Source organism: Mchenga conophoros, linkage group LG23 (genome assembly GCF_057382185.1).
Source record: "Mchenga conophoros isolate Kocher_MC1m ecotype Shallow Benthic linkage group LG23, M_conophoros_male_GT1.1, whole genome shotgun sequence".
Lineage (NCBI taxonomy): Eukaryota > Metazoa > Chordata > Actinopteri > Cichliformes > Cichlidae > Mchenga > Mchenga conophoros.
In genome coordinates, this window is record NC_140547.1 from 1,231,037 (window position 1) to 1,254,905 (window position 23,869).

At 44.2% G+C, this 23,869-nt stretch overlaps 2 protein-coding genes across 3 annotated transcripts; one reads left to right on the forward strand and one right to left on the reverse strand.

Annotated features, from left to right (window-relative positions):
* The first annotated feature begins 3,020 nt into the window (after window positions 1-3,020).
* On the forward strand, window positions 3,021-16,884 carry LOC146546300 (ceramide synthase 2-like). 2 transcript variants are annotated; one of them, XM_085264128.1, is made up of 11 exons: window positions 3,021-3,176; window positions 4,159-4,335; window positions 6,170-6,287; window positions 9,458-9,576; window positions 10,072-10,129; window positions 10,253-10,303; window positions 11,291-11,383; window positions 11,775-11,903; window positions 14,836-14,942; window positions 15,126-15,282; window positions 15,362-16,884. In XM_085264128.1, the coding sequence occupies exons 2-11, from the start codon at window positions 4,160-4,162 to the stop codon at window positions 15,557-15,559; spliced, it is 1,206 nt and encodes a 401-aa protein (XP_085120254.1). In that variant the 5' UTR covers window positions 3,021-3,176; window position 4,159; the 3' UTR covers window positions 15,560-16,884. The 2 variants fall into 2 exon arrangements, with proteins under 2 accessions (XP_085120254.1, XP_085120255.1); XM_085264129.1 differs by lacking the exon at window positions 3,021-3,176 and adding an exon at window positions 3,810-3,833.
* A 73-nt stretch (window positions 16,885-16,957) lies between these two features.
* Window positions 16,958-23,786, reverse strand: LOC146546301 (kelch-like protein 23). The gene is made up of 3 exons (XM_085264127.1): window positions 22,752-23,786; window positions 22,210-22,621; window positions 16,958-22,091 (listed from the first exon to the last, which is right to left on the reverse strand). The coding sequence occupies exons 1-3, from the start codon at window positions 23,719-23,721 to the stop codon at window positions 21,788-21,790; spliced, it is 1,686 nt and encodes a 561-aa protein (XP_085120253.1). The 5' UTR covers window positions 23,722-23,786; the 3' UTR covers window positions 16,958-21,787.
* Window positions 23,787-23,869: the final 83 nt, after the last annotated feature.

Consider the following 23,869-nt stretch of genomic DNA (forward strand, 5'->3'; position numbering starts at 1 on the left):
AGTAGCTAGGTAGGCCTTTTGTTTTGCATTTTTCTTTCAATTAGGTTAGGCCCTGGAAGCTATCGACCTCTTTTTGTTTTATTAATTTCTTTGATTTGGATCAACCGCCCAGTCCTCCTCCCCCACCTCTTTTCTGTTGTTAAGTTTGACTATCCAGGCAAGCAACCAATAAATCCTGCCTGATACTTAACTCTTCTGTGGTCTTCCTCCTTCATTGATTGTGGTTGTCCAGTGTTGCTGTCTCCTTCCTACCTTTGCCTCCGCCATGGTGGGGGGGACGTAACACTGTAGTTACAGATTCTTTAGCGCTGATAAGATTAAATGGCCAAAAAAGGGGGGAAAAGGCTATTTGGTGTAAATAACCTGAGATTAAAGTAAAAATAACTAGTAGCTAACATGACTCTGTAAATCCAGGCATGGTGACATATTCTTACTAAGCAGTACTCAGCAGGAGGTCCTCGACAGGTTCTCACTTCTGAAATATTGTGTTTAGTTTAGGATGGAGCACACAGGAACAGGATACATGCCAACCAATGATCCATCGTCATTTCACTGGACAATTACCAGGACATCGTCAAACAACATATAGACTTTGTGCACCCTGGATAAAGTCTGCTTGATGTCTAACACTTATGTTCTCACATACAGACACACCTGGCAATGACGAGAACGGTTCAGGGTCACAGTGCATAAAGAAAACTGCTCACCTTTATACTAGCAGTCTTTTTCTAAATTAAAGTTGTGATGTAATCCCGTCGTGATTGCTCAGGGATCAAAAAGGGAAAGAATCCAAAAACCAACCATGCAGAAGGTAAAGAGCATAGAGAGCTTTCCTCCCTGAGGACAGGAGAGGATGGTTAACAGGACAGAATTTAATAATGTAACACAATAAGGCTACAAGGTCAGTACAGAACTGCTGAGAGCACCTGAAACTACGGCAGACATTCAGAGTTTCTCAACATGTGGTTGGATACATTATTAAAGACGTTTTAATGGGGAAAAACTCAGTTATTCTAATATTTGTCTCAGTGTGACGTGTTTGTGCATCTCATGTTGTGATTGGCTTTAAAATAGGAAACAAACTCACTGTGATGCTTATTTGAACGCCAGTGTTCCACACACACATAAGTAACAATAATGGATTGCATTTATATAGCCCTCAAAGCGCTTTACAATGCCACTATTCATCCACTCTCACATTCACACACTGGTGGAGGCAGCTACGGTTGCAGCCACAGCTGCCCTGGGGCAGACTGACAGAGGCGAGGCTGCCATATCGCACCATCTGTCTTACCGGCGATTCCCAACCCCCTGAGCCACAGTCGCCCCACATAAACACACACAAACAAACACTAACAGTACACTGACTAAACTGGGTCCTCGTGAGAAAACTGCTCAATAAATCCATAAAGTTGTGTTCAAAAAGCTCAGTTTGTCCTGTTTATAAGATTGAAACCTGCAGTCAGCTGAGACTGAAGACGTCACCTGGATGAGTGACCAAACGTTTCTCCCACTGAAGACGTCCAGATGAACAGAATCAACTTTTGGAGATGTGTTTATTTTACTGTAAATGGTTTTCCAACACCACATGAACTGTGTTTTATGTTAACAGACCGCACACTTTTACTATAGCATGTAATGAATCTCTTGCATTACCTGATACACTGAATTAGTTCACAGCTCCAAATAAAGAGAACAAAATCATCTTCGACATGTGATCGGGCACCTGTGCAGGTTCTCATTGTTGGTATCCAGCCAGTTATATAATCACTTTTTATCTGGGTGAGAAGCAGAAAAGCAAGTTTTGTGACATATTTAGATGTCAAAATAAATTAACTGGCTTTCACTGAATTCAATGACCTTGACCCAGTGACTAAGCTTTGTATGTTATAAAGCACTGCTGGGTGGGGCTCTTCCCATCATGCATTTCTCTTTCATTCATAGTGCTGTTGAAATATGACTGGAATGAAAGGCAACATCATGTGATCATGCTCATAAAGCTTATCAGCTCTCTGGTGTAACACACAGGTTGATAAGATTTTACAGTGACAGGATGTGTCGCATTTCTTTCTCTGCTTTGCTTCTGGTTTCCTGTCTGCTGATAACGAGCACATAATCTTTAACATCACTCGTAAAACTGTGTGACAGTGCATCCTGAGGTCACGAGTAATCTCTTTTAAAAGCTGCGCTCATAATATTTAACTGTAAAGATTTCATTTGCAGATGTGTTAGCCACATACAATCATACATGAAAAAACATGAAGATATTAGCTCTCATTGGGCCTCTTATTGTCTAGACGTCTCCAGAACAATCAGAAAATCCCTTTAATTTAACATTTTCTATTTGCCTCATGAAACATTTAGACCAGGAACGTTAAATTAATTTTACACATACCACTGAAACTCTTTCTGCTAGTGTAAAAACGTTTAACTGGACATCCAAAAGTTACCCTAATATCATTTTTTTAAATCTCAGTTTTCTGCATGATAACTGTGTAAAATTAGCGTCCAGACTGTCCCATATTTAAAAAATAGAAACTTTTGTTTGATTGATGAAAATGTTAGCCAAACTGTCGGAGACAGTAAAAAATGGTTTCTGTCATTTAATTATTAAACTGTCGCTCTAGTGCTTTGGTGTAGTATACACCAAAGCACACAGCCGTGTGTGTGTGTGTGGGGGGGGGGGGGGGGGGGGGATCTCTGTCGGCAGGAAAAGCTGTAAAACCTATTTTGAAAAAATACAGTTAAGCCATATTTTGCCCTCCTTCATATTTTTCTAAGAGGCCGAACTGAAGTTATTCCTGGCCCATTTTGGCCCCCGGGCCTCATGTTTAACCACCAAAATTGCGATACGTTGGAAACCCCCCCAAATAAACAGAAGTGAAATTACAACCCGAGCAGAAAATCTCATTTGAACGCGTCTCCTCTCGCCCCCTGTCGGCAGCACGTGGCATTGTCCCCGTGAATGGCTGAGCAGATTTTGGCTGGTGAGAAAATACTACGATCCTCGTGTTGTGGCGCAAGATCCAGAGCAGAGAATGATGATGATGATGATGATGACAGCACACGCCCGCTCTCCGCCCTCGCTGGTAGGAGCGGGTGCGTCCACACGCCCCTCCTCTCTAAATTGCCGCTGTTGCCTCGCTTTCCATCTCCCATCACAGGATCGCGGACAGGTGAGCACAACATCTCCTCTCTGCGGTGTGTTAGATACGCTGTTTCGAAGCTCTCTGCGTGGTTTGTTGAATGGTTGATGGACCCGTGGGTTTGCTGTGCTTCCGCGAATAACAGCTGATGGATCAATTATTGCGCGTTTTAATCTGGCGCACTCGCCGTGCAGTCGGCGCACAGTGGTTACGGTCTGTCTGGTCATCTGACTGCGCAGGCTTTCACATCTGCGCTCACGTTCCTCCACAGCTACGACCTGATCGATACGCGGATCGATTGGATCTCAGCAGCAGCAGCTTTTAAACCCAGACCGTGCAAACCGTTTACAGGGAATAACAGTAGTGAGCTTACAGCATACAGTGTGTGTGTGTGTGTGTGTGTGTGTGTGTGTGTGTGTGTGTGTGTGTGCAGACAGAGACTTGAACGCATGAAGGCTGCGCTGCGCAGATTTTGCTGAAAAGCAGGCACAGACACGTCTGCTGATAATATCAGTGTCTTTTCTGAAAGGCTGATAAGCTGATTGTCCCATTGAGTCAGGAACAAGCGGGTTTGCATCTGATTCATGTTTGTGACAGGCGGCAGCTGCTGCGCCTCTGTGGTTACATTTAACAGGAGATGTAACCTGTTAAAGCCTGAAACAGGAAATAATTCAAATTCATTTGAAGGTGTCGTATTTGCTGCTGTGCTTTTTCATTTATTGCTTAAAAATGTTTTGTGAATATTTTCTGGGGGAAACACTGCACTGCTGATAAACTAGATGTAAAGAGGTGAAATCACCGTCATTGATCATGTAATCGAAACATGTTGCCATGTGAGCTGATGCAGTAGCAGCGATGACACTGTGCAGTTGTTCTTTTCCATCATTTCTGTGCGTGAGCAAACAGTTTCCTCTTGTCCTCTTTGTCATTAATTTGAATCCACTTCCCGTTCTGGTAAACTGTGTTTGTGCAGCCAGACAGTACTCACCTCTTCCTCTTTCGTGCCCCACAGAATGGAGGCCCTGCTGAACGAGTGGCTGTGGCGGGAAGAGTTCTGGATCCCTCCTGGGAATCACTGGAAAGACATGGAGATGAAGGAAGGAGAGGGCCACTTCCCTCTACCCAGGCATCTCATCTACACCTTGCCACTAGCTCTGATCTTTATAGCCATCAGATATATCTTTGAGAGGTGAGGCCGAGCTCACGGCGAGCTCTGGTTTTTGGCTGTTGTCATTAAATAGGCTGAAATCAGCAGAGCAGTAAGTTATGTGGCGCACAGTTTTGTCCTTTTCAGTTTTACCTAATTAGTTGAAGGAAGCAGTGTGATGCTGTTTGTGGGGGAAAAGTAATTTTCTGCTTGACTTGTTTTGGTCATGGTGGCTGGCTGGAGGGTGTTTGCTGCTAAGCTGCTGAGGAACGCCTCCTTTTCCCTTTGTTCATGTGCTACATGCTGTGTGAGAGTCCCGTCTCCCCCCAGGCTCCTTCCAGCCTTGTGTTAAAGTGTGTCCGAGTGTTTTTGAGGGAAAACACTCGGACATGGCAACTACAGAAGTTTATAGCTGAGGTTTTACGATGCATGGCTACTAATGCTGATTCTCTGTAAGCTGCCTCTGCAAGGTGTAGTCCACACCAACCAGTCAGTGACTGCTGTCGGGGTGATCGCACAGAAAGTCCTACTAGTGCTTATTAAATGTGTCCTCCCGGTGCTTCAAGAGGTTCCCTAGAAAAGGTCAGAATATTTCTGCTGTCACAGCTGAAGGGATTTGAATGTTATCTTCAGATACCTGACACTTCTTAAAAGACTGCGTTTGGTTTTCGAATATTTCAGTTAGAAGAAAGTAGATCTTCACTCCTCTTTATACGCATTTCATAGCGTTCTACTTTAACGTAACATTTGAACACTTTGGATGAATTAAAGAGAAATAATACAGTTAATCTGTGAGTGCATCTGGTCTGATGATGCGTTTGTCTCAGCGTCTCAAACACTTTCTTGGTTTTACAGGATTGAATGTTTCAGAATGTTAGTGGCACAAAATCAGACAGACGAGAGCTTTCACAGTATTCTGCCCATCACATTTATGCTTGTGAGCAAAGCTGCTTTAAAAGAAACGTCACAGTAAACCTGTTTGTACAGTTAACCAGTTCCTCTGGTAACAGGACAAGAATTTATTCGGGGCTGGCAGAGACGCGGCCCACATGACCACAGCTTGAACGCCTTTCCATTATCATCATCGTCAGCTGCTGTATTGTCTGTGAGAGCTGAAGATTAGCATCCTCGTCTGTGCCTTCATCAGCGATGTTTTAGCAGATTGGTAACATTAGCTGTGAGAGTAGTCCGGGGTCGGAGGATGATGGCGTGTGCTGTGTGCGAGTCGTAGAGGTCGTAGAGGTGGGCACCGTCATTTGTGCTCGCGTAGACGTCGGCCAGCTGGAAGGTGTCTCCACGCAATCTTCTCAGGCCACAGCTGTGTGTGTGTGTGTGTGTTCCTGTAACCAGAGCACTGTGTGTCCCTCTGTGAAGCTGCCCTGACCTTCTCATTATCTCCGATCTCTCCCTGCGTGCACACTTCAGGATCATTATCTCTGAGATAGAATTACACACACGCACATTTATCTAAACATGTATTCATTGCTGATACCCTCATATTGTATTATTCTGTCGATCTTTCTGTCTCCTTCCGTCTGTAACACACACACACACGCACACACACACACACACAGATCAAGTGTCTCTTGATGCTGGATCGGATAATGGCTGTCTGGGCACAACCCGCCCACGGCAGCAGCTCCACAGGCTGTCAGGAGTAACGAGCTCCTCTGTTGCTCTTCTGTGTTTGGAGCACATCGAGCAGCTGTTGATGACATCACACATTAATCCTTCAAGTACTGCAAAACGAATTACTCCCGTTTGTTTTATTAACAGGGTTGCATTTGCTATTATGCACATATATGCATATAAATATAAAACAGCAGCAAAATGCATTTTTTCCCCTCCTCATCTCTTCTGGTCTCTGTCTTCTCAGGGTCATTGCCATCCCCCTCAGCAAAGTCTTAGGTGTGAAGGATCGGATTTGGATTCGAGCCGCTTCCATCCCAAAGCTGGAAGCGTTCTATAAACAGCACAGCCAGCAGCCATCGCAGGTTGGTGTTCACAGGACCCTCTAACTGTCCGTGGAGTGCACTACTGTAACTATGGTACACGTAACAGGGAGTCATTGCTTTAAATGTGACACTCATCTGTATAATACAGTAAATTTTCCACCAATATATGAATAAATGAATTGTTGAAGTCACTTATAAGCATGCAGCCCAATAGGTTAAAGATCAGTTTAATGCACCGATTTTTCTAGTGTGCTGAAAACATTCAATTCAATTCAATTCAATTTTATTTATATAGCGCCAAATCACAACATAAGTCGCCTCAAGGCGATTCATAGATACAGAGAAAAACCCAACAATCACATGACCCCCTATGAGCAGCACTTTGGCGACAGTGGGAAGGAAAAACTCCCTTTTAACAGGAAGAAACCTCCGGCAGAACCAGGCTCAGGGAGGGGCGGGGCCATCTGCTGTGATTGGTTGGGGTGAGAGAAGGAAGACAGGATAAATACATGCTGTGGAAGAGAGACAGAGGTTAATAACAGATATGATTCAATGCAGAGAGGTCTGTTAATACATAGTGAGTGAGAAAGGTGACTGGAAAGGAAAAACTCAATGCATCATGGGAATCCCCGGCAGCCTACGTCTATTGCAGCATCACTAAAGGAGGATTCAGGGTCACCTGGTCCAGCCCTAACTATATGCTTTAGCAAAAAGGAAAGTTTGAAGCCTAATCTTGAAAGTAGAGATAGTGTCTGTCTCCTGAATCCAAACTGGAAGCTGGTTCCACAGAAGAGGGGCCTGAAAACTGAAGGCTCTGCCTCCCATTCTACTTTTAAATACTCTAGGAACAACAAGTAGGCCTGCAGAGCGAGAGCGAAGTGCTCTAATAGGCTGATATGGTACTACAAGGTCATTAAGATAAGATGGGGCCTGATTATTTAAGACCTTGTATGTGAGGAGCAGGATTTTGAATTCTGGATTTAACAGGAAGCCAAAACAGGAGAAATCTGCTCTCTCTTTCTAGTCCCTGTCAGGACTCTTGCTGCAGCATTTTGGATCAGCTGAAGGCTTTTCAGGGAGTTTTTAGGACTTCCTGATAATAATGAATTACAGTCGTCCAGCCTGGAAGTAATAAATGCATGAACTAGTTTTTCAGCGTCACTCTGAGACAGGATATTTCTAACTTTAGAGATGTTGCACAAATGGAAGAAAGCAGTCTTACATATTTGTTTAATATGTGCGTTGAAGGACATGTCCTGGTCAAAAATGACTCCAAGGTTCCTCACAGTGTTACTGGAGGCCAAGGTAATGCCATCCAGAGTAAGAATCTGCTTAGATACCATATTTCTAAGCTTTTCAGGGCCGAGTACAATAGCCTCAGTTTTATCTGAATTAAGAAGCAGAAAGTTAGCGGCCATCCAGGTCTTTATGTCTTTAAGACATTCCTGCAGTTTAACTCATTGGTGTGTGTTATCTGGCTTCATGGACAGATAGAGCTGGGTGTCATCAGCATAGCAGTGTAAATGTATGCTATGTCTTCTAATGATGCTGCCTAAGGGAAGCATGTATAATGTAAACAGAACTGGTCCTAGCACTGAACCCTGTGGAACTCCATAATTAACCTCAGTGTGTGAAAACATGAAAACCTACAAAGCAATTCCCATTTTTTAGGATTATACTTATACTGAGCTCAAAAATGACATCTGTGCCCAGACCTCCGTCTTGGTTAAAGAACGACTACATAAACTGTATCTCATGATCATCTATATAAATATGTAAGCATCCTGCAAAGTCTATGCAAATTTAAATGGAAAATCTCACCTTGAGCCAGGCACTCTTAATGTTAATAAATAGGAACATCTGTTACTGTGTGACACAAACAGTTTATGCGTGCTGGGTGTGGCTCCATCCAGGAGAAAGAGTGAGATTGTGTGCCAGCTTCCTCTGGAACGAGGAACAGTTTGAAAACGGGCCGTCCCCACAGAGATGCAGCTCAGGCTGCGAGGCTCGAGCTTACAAAAAGCGTGTTCGCTGCACTGTGAGAGAAGCAGTTATCTTCCTTTTAAACATAATCCCGTCTGTCCCTTTGATGGTAAATGGACTGGTTCTTATATAGCGCTTTTCCACTCTTCTGAGCACTCAAAGCGCTTTACACAACTTGTGCATTCACCCATTCACACCCATTCGCACAAGCACAACTGACATTCACACACATTCATACTCCGATGACTGCATCGGAGAGCAATTTCGGGTTAGTATCTTGCCCAAGGATATTTGGCATGCAGACTAGGGGAAGCCGGGAATCGAACCACCAACCTTCCGATCAGTAGATGACCTGCTCTACCACCTGAGCTACAGCCACAGTTTATCCAGCCACCCTATTAATCTTTCCTATTATGTTGCTGATAATCAGAATAATTAGTTAAAATCTGAGGACAAACCAGCGCTATTAGTCTGTAACTGTTACTTTTCTCCGAATCATGGAAGTCCTCCACCCTCCTCTTGGTGTAATTTGGCATTGCAGCAGAGCAGCCGTGTTGCTGTGCAGACAGGCAGGGGTGTACACCTGTCAGGACGAGGCATGACTGAGCATATCGAGTGGAGACGCACGGCTCCACGAGCGCCTTTCTACATTGTTTTTACCCGTGTGTGTGTGTGTGCGCATGCTCTGGCTTATTTGCAAATCTATTTCCATGGGGCCGCGAGCAGCAGCAGCAGCAGCAGCAGCAGCTAACGACTTTGCTGTTCCCCATGTAAATAACTTGGCCACAAACACGCTGTGAAACAAAGTAGATTTATTTCCTGAATACAGCGACTGTATTTCTGTTGCACAACGCAATCGTGGGAAAATCATTTCACTGCTCGGTGTGGTGTCACAGTTTATCCTTTGATACAGTGCTGGAGCTGATGCTGGGGGTGCAGAGAGCCTGTGTAGCCAAATAAAAACATGCATGTGTCACACTGAACCCTGTAATTAGGTTTCACTCAGCAGAGGGACCTTCGGCGCTGTGATGTAGGATGTAGGGAGGGAAGGTCACGCTAACAGTGGTCGAGCACATTTATCTCTGTGGGTGCAGAGCTACACGTCGACAGGACGAGAGCTGTGATGAAGCTGTAACAATGCCTGCTATGAGAAAGCAGCTCGTATTTACATAGTGTGTGTGTGTGTGTGTGTGTGTGTGTGTGTGTGTGTGTGTGTGTGCGCTCAGAGTGAAGTGGTGGGCCTGGGGAAGCAGTGTGGACTCTCGCAGAGAAAGATCCAGACCTGGTTTAGACACAGAAGGAACCAGGACAGACCCAGCAGCACCAAAAAGTTCTGCGAGGCCTCGTGAGTTTTTCTTCTCATACACTCAGTCGTTGAGCAATTTCCTGTTGGACGGATGTCACACGTGTGCCTGGTCACATCTTTGTCTGATCTCATAGAACTATGTAGTTCATTTACACAGCATCCGCTAATAAGGGGTGTCAAACATAAGGCCCAGGGGCCAGAATGGGCCCAGCAAAGACACCGATGCGGCCCACTGGATGGCTTTGGAAAATGTGAACAGAATTTTTACATTTTCTTACAACATTTAAGTTTTATAGCTTTTCTGAATGATAAAGACGTCCACAGTGGAGCTTCATGCTACACCAAAGTAATTACCACCATATAAACGACATTTTCAGTCTCTCTGTTGATTCATCTACAAAACTATCATCCAGGTCATGATAGTTTTGTTCATAAACGAAAACTTTCTTGTCACTCGTCTCGCCCATTTAAAATCAAAGTGGGCCACTGTGACATCCCAGCGCTAATCGATGATGCGTCTGTTCTTATCTGCAGCTGGCGCTTTTTCTTCTACCTCACGTCGTTCACAGCAGGGCTCAGCTCTTTAATTGATGTAAGTGTGTCGTCACTTTTTTCTTTAAAAGACTTTCACTGAATTTTGAGAATCTACATCTGCTTACTACGCTGTTGAAGTAAGATCGAGGCACAGAGATTTATCGTTTCCTCCATCCTCTAGACGCCGTGGTTCTGGGATCAGAGCGAGTGCTGGAGGGGTTATCCCAAACAGGTAGGACACAGATTTTGCCGTTGGGGTGTAAATGCTGGGGTTTGCAGCAAGTGTAACATGAGTCGTAGATTCTTTAATTCATGGTCATTTGATTCTTTGCTCTGTTGTTAAGTTAACATTTATATTCATGAAGAATTAAGTGGCAGAGATGTCTGTGAGCTAAAACTGAAAATCTGCATCACTCAGGTCATAAGAACAATAGGATCTACTTAAAGCAAGGAAAGTGCAGAAAGAGCACGCTGATCGTTTTTAATGCAGACTCCATCCACAATGTTTCAACTGCGACTTCCTTGACTGCAAAGCTCTGAATGCTTTTGTGGTTTCCTTCCTGCCTGAGTTTTTAACTTGCCGTGTGGATGATGGCACACGTTCTTCCCTGGAAGCCACGGCTCTCTTTATCTGCATTTAACCGATAACAGCTCTGCTACTGCAGACTTGATTTTTTTCTCAGACGGGTAGAAAGGACGTATTTTAGGGTAAATACCTCAGTCAACTTCCTGTCATTGTGTCGCTGCAAACTTTCACTTTTGAGTCTTCTCCAAATGTTTTTCTTTAAGATTACACCATGACTTCCTGTGCATGAAGCACGTCCTCTGTGCTTGTAAATGAGAGCGAGGAGTTCTTACGTGGCCACTGAACCTTTGCTAGACTTTAGCCCTGAAGCTATTAGACAGGTGAAGCTGTAAATACTCAGCAGAGTTGAATATCTGCCTGCACTACCCCAAAAAGTCCAGACCTGCTTCAGCACACTTAAAGGAATCAGTTCAGAAAACTGTTTATTAAACTCTTCCAGTTCCTCAAAAGCATGTAGTTAGAGTTCACGTTGGAGTTCAGTGATTAACAGTCTAACACATCTGTCTGTGAATGCTGCTGCGTGCATCACCATTGTTGCTTTCTAAGTCTGGACAAATAAGCATGGTGTTGGAAAAGCTTCTGTTTAACCACTGAATGATCACACTGAGCTGCTCTCTCCCTCTCCTTCATCAGCCTGTGTCTGAGGCTCATTACTGGTATTACATGTTGGAGATGAGCTTCTATTTGTCGCTGCTTCTGAGCATCTCTGTGGATGTGAAGCGAAAAGTGAGTATTAACTGAAAACACATAAAGAACCTGATTATTATTCCACATTTAATCCCTGAAATGTAACGTTTTAGTCCAATGGTAAAAAAAGCAAATGCAGATTATGCTCTGGATTATCTGTAACTGTAATTATCTATAACTCTGTACTTTGAGTGTTACAGTATATTGAATATTCAGTTCAGTCTCTCCACAGAAACCTGAACTGTACTGAATACTATAATCATTTCAGTGCTTCTGTCCTTCAGGAGGCTTTGCTGCTGTCATATTTGTATTATTTAAATTAACGAATCAGTGCAGACAATCATGCTGGTTTCAAACGGCACCCGTGCAGCTGCTGTTTATGCTGCTGCATGTTTTTAAATGCGTGCATGCATGTGTGTTTGTGTTTTAGGATTTCAAGGAGCAGGTGGTTCATCATATTGCCACCATAATTCTCATCGGTTTCTCCTACATTGCCAACTATGTGAGGGTGGGCACTTTGGTGATGCTGGTCCACGACTCTGCCGACATTATTCTCGAGGTAAAACACCACACCTGCCTCCAGATACACTGTGAGTACAAACGCCACTACTTCATTCTTTGTTTTCTAACAAAAGGGAAGTAAGTGCAGCATATTTGGAAATGAAAGTGACTTTTATACGCTGCCTCGTTCACAAGCGTCTGCCACAGCAGGGAAGTCAATGTTCGTATGACCACCTTTATTTTGGAACACAGCCTGAACTCTGTGAGGCTTCACGAGGCACATCCCAAAGCTCTCTTCTTGGAGGCTGTACTTTGTTCCATTCCCTGTCAGGATGATACCACACTGGAAACTATGAACAGGCTCTGGGAGGCTGGTCCATGTTTTCCATCCAGGTTCGTTTTGACTGCAGTGGCAGTTTGTTTGTCAGTGCTGCCAATCGGATGCTTTCCAAATGGTGAATCAAAATTTGGATCAAATGTGGATTCATCACTTCACAGGACTTGTTGACACTGATTTTCTTTGGATTTCTTGTGTCATTTGGCATAGCCCACCCATTTCTCCCTGCTTCCCTGCCTTAAGAGTAACGTTTTGACAGCCACCCTTCCACTGAGACCATTTTTGAGGAGGCTTCAGTGAACAGTAGACGATTAGCTGAAGGGACAGATGTATCCCTCGGGTCCCGGAACAGGTCTTTGCTGGTTTTTCCCAAGTTTTCAAGGACAGGATTTCTTCTCGTCCTCTGTGTGTTCATTTCCCTTAAAAATATTCACAGAGACACTTCACATGATGCTGAAATATTCCTGTCAAACTCTGTTATGATTGGCCTTTTTCACAAGTTCAACAAAAGAAATGGGAGTCGGTCAGCAGGCTGCTAATAACCTGCAAGTGCCTCGAGGTTCAACTTGAGTTGGGTCTTTGCCAAGTTGTCTGCTGTGTGTAGACACAACACTTGAGTTGCATTTTTTTCAAGCTTGACCGATTCATCAGTGTGAACTAGGGCTGCCACGATTAGTCGACTAGTCACGATTACGTCGACTATCAAAATCGTCGACGACTGATTTAATAGTCGACGCGTCGTTTGAAGCTTTGTAAGACCACAAAAGACGCAGGAATCAGTAGCAGGATTTAAGAGTGTAATAACGGACTGAAACAGAAGATGGCAGCACTGCATGTACAAGGATGCCAGCTGCCGTTAAACCCCGAAGAAGAAGAAGCAGCTGTGTCCCAGAATTCATAGCGCAGCCCAGCTCAGTTTCCAACAATGGCGGCAGCTGGTTAGTTTTAATATTATTCTTATTATTCTTTCTGGGTCACAAAATAAACGTTTAACATATTTTCAGGCGAGAATGTAGCTGTGTAAACCTCAAATATCTGCTCAGTTTATCAGGACACCGCATATTTTCAAAAGCGCTCCGACGTTTTCGGAGACGTCTGTTACCCACTAGCTCGATAGCTAGCCGGGGGCTAGGCTAACTAGAGCCGTGAGAACACCGGACTCCCGGCTAATCGTTTTCAAACCCACCGCCGTCTTTCGCTACTCAGGTTAAACATGATATATGAGTCACTTAGATAACTTCAAAATGTTATTGTTTGGCTTTTTTTAGTATTTTATTTGTTCCTGAGTAAATCGGTTTGGCTGAGATTAAAGTTATAGTCTTTACACAGCTGAATAAACGTCAAGCAGACAGCTGATCATCAGAAGTGTGAGATGCTCCAGAATTTACTCCGGTGTCCTGTTATATTTTAGATAGCAAGGAGTTTATTAAACTTCACCGAAACAATCTGCAAATTTCATTAAAATTTAATAAACTATCATCTTGTCTTTATTTTTAGTTAGCACCGTAAACACTTAAAGCTGTAAGCTAATGATAGTTAGATAAGAGCAGATGCTGCTGGTGCAATAAGCTGTACGCTGTATGTCCAATGGATGATGATCTGAATAGTCGACTATCAGAATAATCGTTTGTGGCAGCCCTAGTGTTAAGTGACTCAGGTCCAAGGACTGGACTGAAAATGGGTGAGAAAGTTTAAAACCGCTGCTCAAGGCTACTTTTAAAAATTCCAGGAGCGCCTGGCACCTCGGAAGCAAAATATAAAACACTGAGTGGTGGTTCGAGACTTTTGCACGGCGCAGTGTGGAGGAGACTGCATCGTTATGCTCGCACACAAACGTTTAAAATGGCAGATTATTGCACAAACGAGGAACTTGTGTATTTTTGTGAATTTCCTTCTTCTTTCATACGAGCACACACGTCCTGTGAGCCGCGCACAGCGAGAGGTTTCGTTCTGTTGTTGCTTGTCCTGGCTGTAAAGGTTTGACCACCTCGGTGACAGTTGTTCCTTTGTCCGTGGGTGTTGTGAGGCTGTTTCAATGATAAGAAGTGACGATGATGATTGTTTCCGCGTTACATGAGATGAGGAAATATGCAGTCGTGTCAACTCGGGCGTGACAGGGTGTCGCCTGGACGCTGATAAAAATCATAAAGGGAAAACGATGCTGGCTTCATATCCAATAGATGATTAGTTACTGAGTGCAGGTGAGTTCATCAGTGAGTCTGAGGTTTGATTTCGAGCCAGCCACACCCACTTGTTTTCTCTCTCGCTGCGCTAAAACCACCTGGAACAAAGAGATAACGTTCGAGTCAGTAAACTCAGGTGACGTCTTTACACTTGAACCTGTTCAGATCTGAGACCCCTGCAGGACAAACACACTGAAGTGCTCGATGTTTAAAAATGACTTTTTATATTTAAAAGTGAAAATGGGGGTGGAGCTGACCCTGGCGTACGTCCGAGATTAGAACATCAGTAATTGTATGACCACAAATCAAACCTGATGACATAACCTGAAAACACCTGAGCAGGTCGTTACTGTCAGGGGCCGATGAACAGGAAGCTGTGGGGAGGTGGGCTCACACCCACAGCACTTAACCTAAACGTCTTCACTGTCTTTTCTAAGTCACAGGAACTTTTACCTTCCTTTTTCTGACAGGTGGGTAAGATGCTACACTACGCCTTGTGGGCGAAGACATGCGACGTCCTGTTTGTCCTCTTTGCTCTGGTGTTCCTCGTCACGAGGCTGTATGTCTTTCCAAGCAGGTAAGAAACTGTTAAATCAGACGTAGTTTCATGTGTTGGTGTGCAAATGTCCAACTAGGTTTGATGTACAGTTTGTCTTAGAGCACAGATAAAGTTTCCCGTTATCGGTACGACACACGATGCTCTGAAGCCCGAGAGTTTGTAGGAACAGCTGATCTCACTGTTTCTGTGTTTGCCCTCCAGGATCATCCACACCACCCTGATCGTTTCAATGCAGTTCTACGAGCCTTTCTTTGGTTATTATTTCTTCAACGCTCTTCTGTTCGTGCTACAATTGCTGCACATCTACTGGGCCTATCTCATCCTGCGCATGGTCTACAGGTTTGCCTTTATGGGCAAGGTGAGACGAGAGGCTGTTTAAGCAGCAGCGATAGCAGGAAACGAGGAATCGGATGGTTAACTTTTATTCTTCTCCACAGATCGAGGGTGACGTGCGCAGCGACGAGGAAAGTCCGGTAGATGACAATGAAGAAGAAGAGGAAGACGGGGGTGAGTGCAGCTGGGAGCAGAGGAAGGATGCGATTAACTCCAGACTGGCATCGCTGGCTAACAACTGCGTCCTGAACAACCTGACCAACCAGACAAATAGAAACAGCAGACTACCCAAAACCAGATAGTGGCTTCACATCGAGTCCACGGCTTCGCTTCCACTTCCATGTCTCCAACATGGTCCGTTGATGATTTCAGGTCAGGGTAGGTTTGCCTCTGAGCAAAGAAGCACAGATGATTGTTGATCCACCGAATGTGACACCACTCATAACACTAATATCAAAACAATAAGAACACGTATGATGAGAGCGCGTGATCACTGCGATGCCGTTTCTGGTCCCTGTAGTATAAGAACTTGAAAATATTCAGGACATCGTTTTAGTTCATCTTTGCTTTTTTTTTGAGTGAGAGCTTAAAAAAAATATTGTTTGTATTAAAACATATTAATTCTTGTGTATAATATGGTGTAATCTATTTTAAATGGAACAAACTACTCTGACTGATTTATGTCCACATGGCTGCTCATGCACACAGTTCTGATTGTAGTAAATCTGTTGATAAATCACTTTATTGGCTGTTTTTATTCATTATTCACTGTAATCTGTATTTGAATCCCTCGTATGATTGAAGAAGTTGTATTTTTCTGCGACAGATTTAGACTTTTTAGGAGAACTATGGCGCCCCCTGGTGCACAAAGAAGACGCTGCCCTTTCTGATGCCTTTACAAAAAGTATTTCTTCTACAAACACGGACGTGAACCGTGTGCGTGTCTGTGCATCGTGTCTTTTTCTCACGGGCAGCATGATTTCCTACTCGGGTCTTTTGTTTTGTGCCTTGGCTGCTGTGTTTTGAACACTAAGATATGAAGTCTATGTGCTACTAGGGTTCCCCTTTTTGGAACAACACACAGAAAAGGCCTTATTGTAACGTGTGTTACGTGTTTTTGTGTTGTCATTTCTACCTGATTCACACAGATGGGCATTATTGAGCTATTTTAGACAGTGGCGTTAAATGCATCGATGCAATGCTCCTGGGTAAAAATGAATGTAGAGATATTAGGAGCTGTATATTTTAATATTTACCAAATTGTGTTCTGATGCTTGCTAGTGTGATTTTACATGTGTCTTCCCGCCGTGCTGCTGCAGGTGAACATGCTAATCCAGTCATCATTTATGTAACGATGGCTGTGATAGGGCTAGAAACAGGGCGTGTCTGTGCAGGGGTGTGATGTCACTGACGCCCACCGCACAGCAGGGGGTTTAAAGTGAAATGCTGGAGCGCTAAACGGCCGACGCAGTGAATGAGACTCACCTGGATGTTGTTTTTAAGAAGATATAAAAGCAGGAGACACTTTATGTCCTCATGAAACCTGCATTTGACTTTTATTATGAGTGTTGATTTGTGACAACTCGAACAGTTTAAATAAATGACTTCTGAATAAAACCTGTACAAATTCAGTCAAGCTTTTATTAAACACTTTTACATTTTGTTCATACTAATGAAGACCCCCCCCCCCCCCCCACACACACACACACACACACACACACAGACAGGTAACCATACACAGTACTGTGCAAACTTTGTTTTGCTATCGAGGTGACTGACACCCTCTTGGTATGTTTGTAAAGTGCTCTTGAGCAGTATTGCTCCAGGCTTCATGAAGGTTGGAGGTTGGCTGCTTTTTCATTCATTTTTATGTTGCGCAGCGAGTCCTTAAACATCTGTGGAGGATTAAAGAGGTGGCAGGCCTGTCTACAGCAGATGAACAGTCTCTGAACGTCCTGTCCTAAAGAGTTACATGAAAAAAACACACAAGCAAAGCCGTGACACAGGACCTGAGAGATGCATCTGGCCCTTCAGCTGATCCATCTGCTGTTCGCTGAAGCCTCCTCAGAAATGTTCTCAGTGGCTGTCCACAAGCCATTCTTAATGAAAGGAAACAGGGAGAGGTTTGCCAAATTGGACTTAAAATTAGTGGCAACGAGTCTTGTGGAGTGAATCTACATTTGAAATTTTTGGTTCAAATCGTGGCCAGTGTGTACAGGAGAGGTCAGGAGAGAGGTACAGCAGTGTGTCCATCTGTGAAACACAGTGGAGGCTCTGTCATGGTTTGAGTCTCAGCCAGTGCAGTTGGGGATCTGCAGGAACTCCACCGTGTGACAGACAGCATCCTCCTCTGTCACACCGAGCGTCTGCATGTCCTACCTCACTACATGCATGAATCTTTTCTGAGGTCTTCCTCTCTGCCTCCTGCTTGGCAGCTCCATATTCAACATCCTTGTCCAATATATCTACCATCCCTTCTGTCATAGCTGGACTGGCCAGTGGCCCACTGGGCATTTGCCCGGTGGGCCGCTGGCGACTTTTTGTTTTTATGGGCCGATGGATTTTTTTTTTTTTTTTTTTTTTTTTTTAAAGGAAGGGTATATGTACTGAAAGGTGTTGGATTGGCCAATTGGTCATGATCGACTCTGGGCTGGACCAATTACAGCCAAGGAGGCCGGATGCACCCTCCCCCTTGTTTAGCAATCACGTGATTTTCGCGCATTGCATGCCGGGAACTAGTGGCAAAACAATCAAGTATCGCATCAAATGCAAACATTTGCAGCACCGCAAAACGTTCATTCTCCGGTTCCAATACCTTCTTGTTTTTTCTTTGCCGCACAAAAAAGGTATGTACAAAACAAAAAGAAAAGATACGAGGAAAAAATCAAAGGAGTGAACGGGTCAGACCCTTACGAGCACACAGAGTGGACAGAGTGCCCAACTTTCACCACGCTCAGATTTATAATTATACGGTTCTTGGAGTGAGTGCATACACTCATGAAGTTTAGTAACTTCAGGTCACTGCAACAAGCCCAGGTACAGTTTACTGACGGATGGGTGCAGGACCTTGAAATGCACCGTGTAGAACGAAAGACCATCGTACGTATCATAAGTTTACCAGTCTCACAAATCGTCGTCATAAATACACATTCGTTAACCGTTTATTAATAGGACCTTTGAGCTCAACGGTAATTAAATTCTCTGACTGTGGTTCCAGTCAGAGAATTTAAGACTTTCCCTAATAACAAACCGTGGCTCTCTAAAGATATTAAGGATCTGATTCTTAAAAGGAAAATTGCTTTTAAGAGGGAGACGTTCCCACTGTGAGAATATTGAGGAAGGAGGTGAGGGCTGCAATAAAGATCGCCAAGATGAGGTACAGAAATAAGATTGAGGCAGAACTCAGCAGTAACAACCTCAAAAGAGCTTGGCTTGGTATGAAAACAATGGCAGGGCTACAGACGAAAGGTAAAAGCAGCATTACCTTAGAGGGGTTTACCTCTGACAAACATCTGGCAGACAGTCTTAACAGTTTTTACCTTCGTTTTGAGAACTATGATTGTTCTAGGCAGACCAGCACACTGAGGGAAAGGACTATCACTCCCCCATCTATTTGTATTGATGAGACAGGGGTAGCTAATCTTTTTAGACATACCAAAAGCAAGAGTCCTGGACCTGACAACATCTGTGGACAGGTACTGAGAACTTGTGCTGATCAGCTGAGTGGGATTTTTCACTATATCTTCTCACTTTCTTTAGAGCTACAGACAGTACCTAAGATTTGGAAACATGCTGTCATTGTTCCTGTTGCTAAGGGCAGTTCTCCTAAGGCACTGAATGATTTTAGGCCTGTGGCGCTGACTTCTTTAGTGATGAAGACATTTGAGAAGATAATTAAGAAGGAGATTTTAATGCATGTTGAACACCATCTTGACCCCTTCCAGTTTGCCTATAGAGCAGGGAGAGGTGTGGAGGATGCTGCTGTCACACTCCTGCATCTCTTGTATAAGCATCTTGAGGCCCCCCACACCCACGCAAGATTATTATTTGCTGACTTTTCATCTGCATTTAATACAATTCAACCCCTCTTACTTGCTGACAGGCTTTACAATCATTTCAAGCTTGACACTAGTCTGGTCGGCTGGGTGACAGACTTTCTGACTAATAGGTCACAATGTGTGAGGGTGAATCATGTCTTTTCTGATGTGCTCTCCTCCTCTACTGGATCACCCCAGGGTTGCTGCCTCTCTCCCCTTCTGTTCATTCTGTACACAAATGAGTGTCGCAGCAATTTCACAAACAGACACATCCTGAAGTTTGCTGACGACACAGTGATCGTCAGTCTTCTAGTGGGGGACGAGTCAGGCCATGGGCAGGTTGTAGATGATTTTGTGAATTGGTGTGATGAGTTCTTCCTTTCACTTAACGTGTCAAAAACTAAAGACATGATTATTGATTTTAGGAAGTCCTCTTATAGCTCATCACCCAATATCATTAAAACTGCCGATATTGGGATCGGTGAGAGTTATAAATATCTAGGTGTGGTACTCGACCATAAACTGTGTTTTGAATCTCATGCTGATGCCACTATTAAAAAAGTTCAACAAAGACTGTTCTTTTTAAGGAAAATGAGATCTTTTAACGTCTCATCTGAGATGTTGTCCTTGTTTTATAGAAGTTTTATCGAATCTGTGATGTCTTTTTGTATCGTTGCCTGGTTTGGTAACCTGACGGTGAAGAATAAGAATCGGTTGGGACTTCTGGTAAAAACTGCTAGCAAAATTTCAGGGCGCTGGCAAGATGGACTTTTGGCCATTTACAATAGAAATGTGCTTAGAAAGGCTCATTCTATTATTAATTGTGTGAACCATCCACTTCACAGTGAGTTTGAGTTGTTGCCTTCCGGCCGCCGTTTTAGAGTACCTCCGAGGAGGACTAAAAGACTCCAGGTCTCTTTTATCCCTACTGCGTCTTGTCTCCTTAATGGCAAATAATTGTCCTTGAATTTTCTATCATTATTATTGTTATTATTGTTTTATAGTATTGTTCTGTTTGTTCTTATCCTCCTGCTGCTAAACTAATTTCCCCTTGTGGGACAATAAAGAAATTGAATTGAATTGAATTAATTAGCAGTGGAAATAATTTCTGGTACCCGTCACAGAAATGTAGCAGTGACAATAATATTGTATGCTGTAATCGTACTGGACAATTAGTGATACAAAAAACCTGTTTTATCCTGTGAATAAAAGTATATGTTTTTGTCAATGTACCATAATAACAGAAGCGAAACGCAATATTGTGTCAGGACAATTCACTATTTATGCACAATAAATAAAGGAGCATAGCGCGACAATTTCTGTTCAGCGCCAGACTTGCTTGTAACCTATATCACCAATTATGTTAAGAAAAATGACGCATTAACTACTACAAAACTCTGACCTTTGTGGGAATGCTTGGAGCAGACTAACATGTGAGCTGGAGTGTTCTGAGACGATATATTTGGTATATCCAGACCATCCGTCGGCTCTTTGTCACTTCGGAAACATGGCTTAAAAAATTTCTCTTCAACGACGTAATCCGATAAAAAAAAAAAAAACGATCTCTTTACCCGTCGGCTTCCCGTGGCTGTCATGCGACCGGCTATTGAAGTTTAATAATACAGCAGCTTCTTGACATTTTTTGGGTTTCTTATTATCGCTGTGTAACTGAGTTCAATTGAAAGCCTGCGTGCGCTAGTACCTCTTGCCACAAGTTCCCAGAAACCTTTGCGGTTTTACCCCTGAATGACGTCACATTTTCAATCTTTATCCTGGTGGGCCGGTCTCTAGTCAAAATGCCCGGGCCGATTTTTTTGTCCCAGTCCAGCCTTGCCTTCTGTGCACATGTCCAAATCATTCCTGCCTTGCCTCTCTAACTGTACTCGTTTCTAGCTCCATCAGTCCTCGTCACTCCACCTCCAGGCGTGCTTCTAGCATCTCCAAACATCACAGCAGCTCTCCAGCATCTTGTAGCTTCTTGCTTTTATCCTTCTGTCTAAAATCACTCCTGACACTCGTCTCCACCCACTCCACCCTGACTGCACTCTCTTCTGGACTCTCCTTTTTCTTGGATGGTTGATATTTAAACGGATCTACCTTCACCATCACTGCTCTTTGCATGTCTCCCTCTTGTTCACACATATGTATTCTGCTTCTTCTGACTTTCAAACCTCCGCCTGCTTCCTGCTCTCCACAGAGCCTGGAACTCATCGTTATTGATCTCTGGGATCATCTTAACAGAGAATAGAATAAAAGAAGAGCTTTGCATGTCCTCCAAGAAGCCTGGAGAACTACTCCTGAAGACTACTTAAAGCTTGCCTGATAGTTCAGCCTGTGCTGAAAAATTAAAGGTGGTCAGACCAAATATTGACTTTCCCTTCAGGTTTGCATGAGTTGCTGCACCCATTTCCCATTTTCCTGACCAAATATAAAGAAAGAGGGATGGCTCGAGAGATTTGCACAATTCCACATTCATTCAACCATCATAGAGCATCATGGGATCATTCTTACGGTGACACACCCTCTGAGGGGCACGGGACAGGGTATAGCATCATCTACCTCAATGCAGGTGTCTATGTAAGGGTCCAGCAGCACCATGTTCGGGAATGCTTTGTTACTCTTTCTCTCGCTGAGCAGGTATATCTGCCCAGTGACTGAGGAGCAGCCACAGAAGAACTTTTTGTTCAGACATTCCTCCTCCAGCTCCGTCCACTCATCTGTCTCCATGTCAAAACGAAGGGCTTGGCCTCCGAACAGGTAGAGGGCACTGTTGAGCTCCGTGGCAACCAGGTCGTATCTAAAGAAAAACATATTAATCTTTCTGTTTAATTGTCAGCTGATCATCCTGTATCATTTAATTTGAAAGCTCAAACTTCATAAGAATGTAAATCTGGCAGTGTCAGAAAGATACTCACCGTGGAAATGGAGAATAGGAGACCACATCCCACTGATCCTCCTTCGCCACATACCTCTGAATTCCACCATAAACCTCGCCATTTTCATCCAGCCCACACGCCACGTAGATACACGACCCCAGAGCAGCAGTGGCTGCCCTCTCTACGGCCCTGACCATGGGACTCACTGCCTCCCAACCCTCCTCTGACCCAAGGACCAGCCTTTCTACATCATCCACAAGACCTTCGTCCATACTTCCCCCCAGGACATACAGTACTGACTCGAGCCCTATGGAGCAGTGGCTGTGTCTGGACTTCTGCAGGGCTGGCCCGTCCACCCAGCGCTGGTTCCCACATTCGTAGATCCGGACCCAATCCACACTGAACCACAGAACATCCCGGAAGTAGCCACCTGTCACGACCACACTGTCTCCTAAATAAAAAGGAAATTTTAAAAAATCAGTGAAAATTTAATGTTCAATATTCATGTAAGATCATAAAAACGAGCACATGAAAAATAAGCACACATCTAACTTTTGCCAGTTTCATTATGCATCCATTACCCACTGCAGCCACGGAGTACTGTGTGAGGTTCTTCCTCTGCAGGGGCGCGCAGCTCTGCCATCTACCACTCATCGGGTGATACTGGAACAGCGCCTGTTCTTCCTGATCATGAGGCCCGCCCAGCACGAACAGGGTCTCTCTGGCCCTGGTCCTCATCATTGACCTGCCCACTGACCAAGATGCTGGGAAATGTTCATTGAGCTTTATGATGAGCCTGGCTCTGGGATCAGAGCTTTTCATTCTGGTCAAGAGTTCAGTGATGAAAGGCAACGACAGAGACTCGGGCCTCACCAGCTCAATGAGCTCCAGGAAATATTCTTCTCGTTTAGGGTCAAATGACACCCAGCGCAGTATTGCCTCCAGAGCCAGATCGTCTTTATGGATGGTTAGGTCATCGCTGGCAAGTAGATCTGCTACTGACTCTTTTGAGAGTGACAGAAAATCCTCTTCAGCTGAAATAGCGGAGAAGTGAGTGAGCACCACCTGTCGTGCTGCGGCATAAAGCTGAGTGCAACCCAGCTGCCAGGCGTAGGCCATCATCCCCAAACAGTTGCTGAGGTGCAGCTCACGCTCCAGGAACTTACAGCACAGCAGCCTGGCTCGCTCCAGCTGCAAAAAGTCGGACGTCTCGAGGATGCCCGTAACATTTTCTCTGTCCAGAGACAGGCTGCATGTTGTGGTATATTCCATCAAGGTCCTGAAATGCTGCAGACTCACACCTTTAATCTCTACCTGCCTTTTGCTGCTCTCCAACCCACGGCCAAAGAACAGAGCCCTGAAGTAAGGGCTCTGCAGGGCCAGATGTTGACGGTTGACATAAAAAATCTCTCCTTCTACTTGTAGGCTAGCATCAGGTGTTATATCAGCCTCAGAGTCCTTCACCTGTGAAGCAGACTCATCCTCTTCTTCTGATACAAGCGTCAATTCAAAGCTCTGCAGTTTCAGCTCATGGTCACCTCTGTCAGCCATGTCACAACAAACAGCCACCCCTCCTCCTGTGTTCTGCTCGGATCCTCGTCCTCTGCTTTCCAACACACCAGCTGGTGCTATTAATAGACTTCCCCCCCTCGACTGACAGCAAAGGAAAAGGGGGTCAGTTCCAAAAGCAGATGCTGAT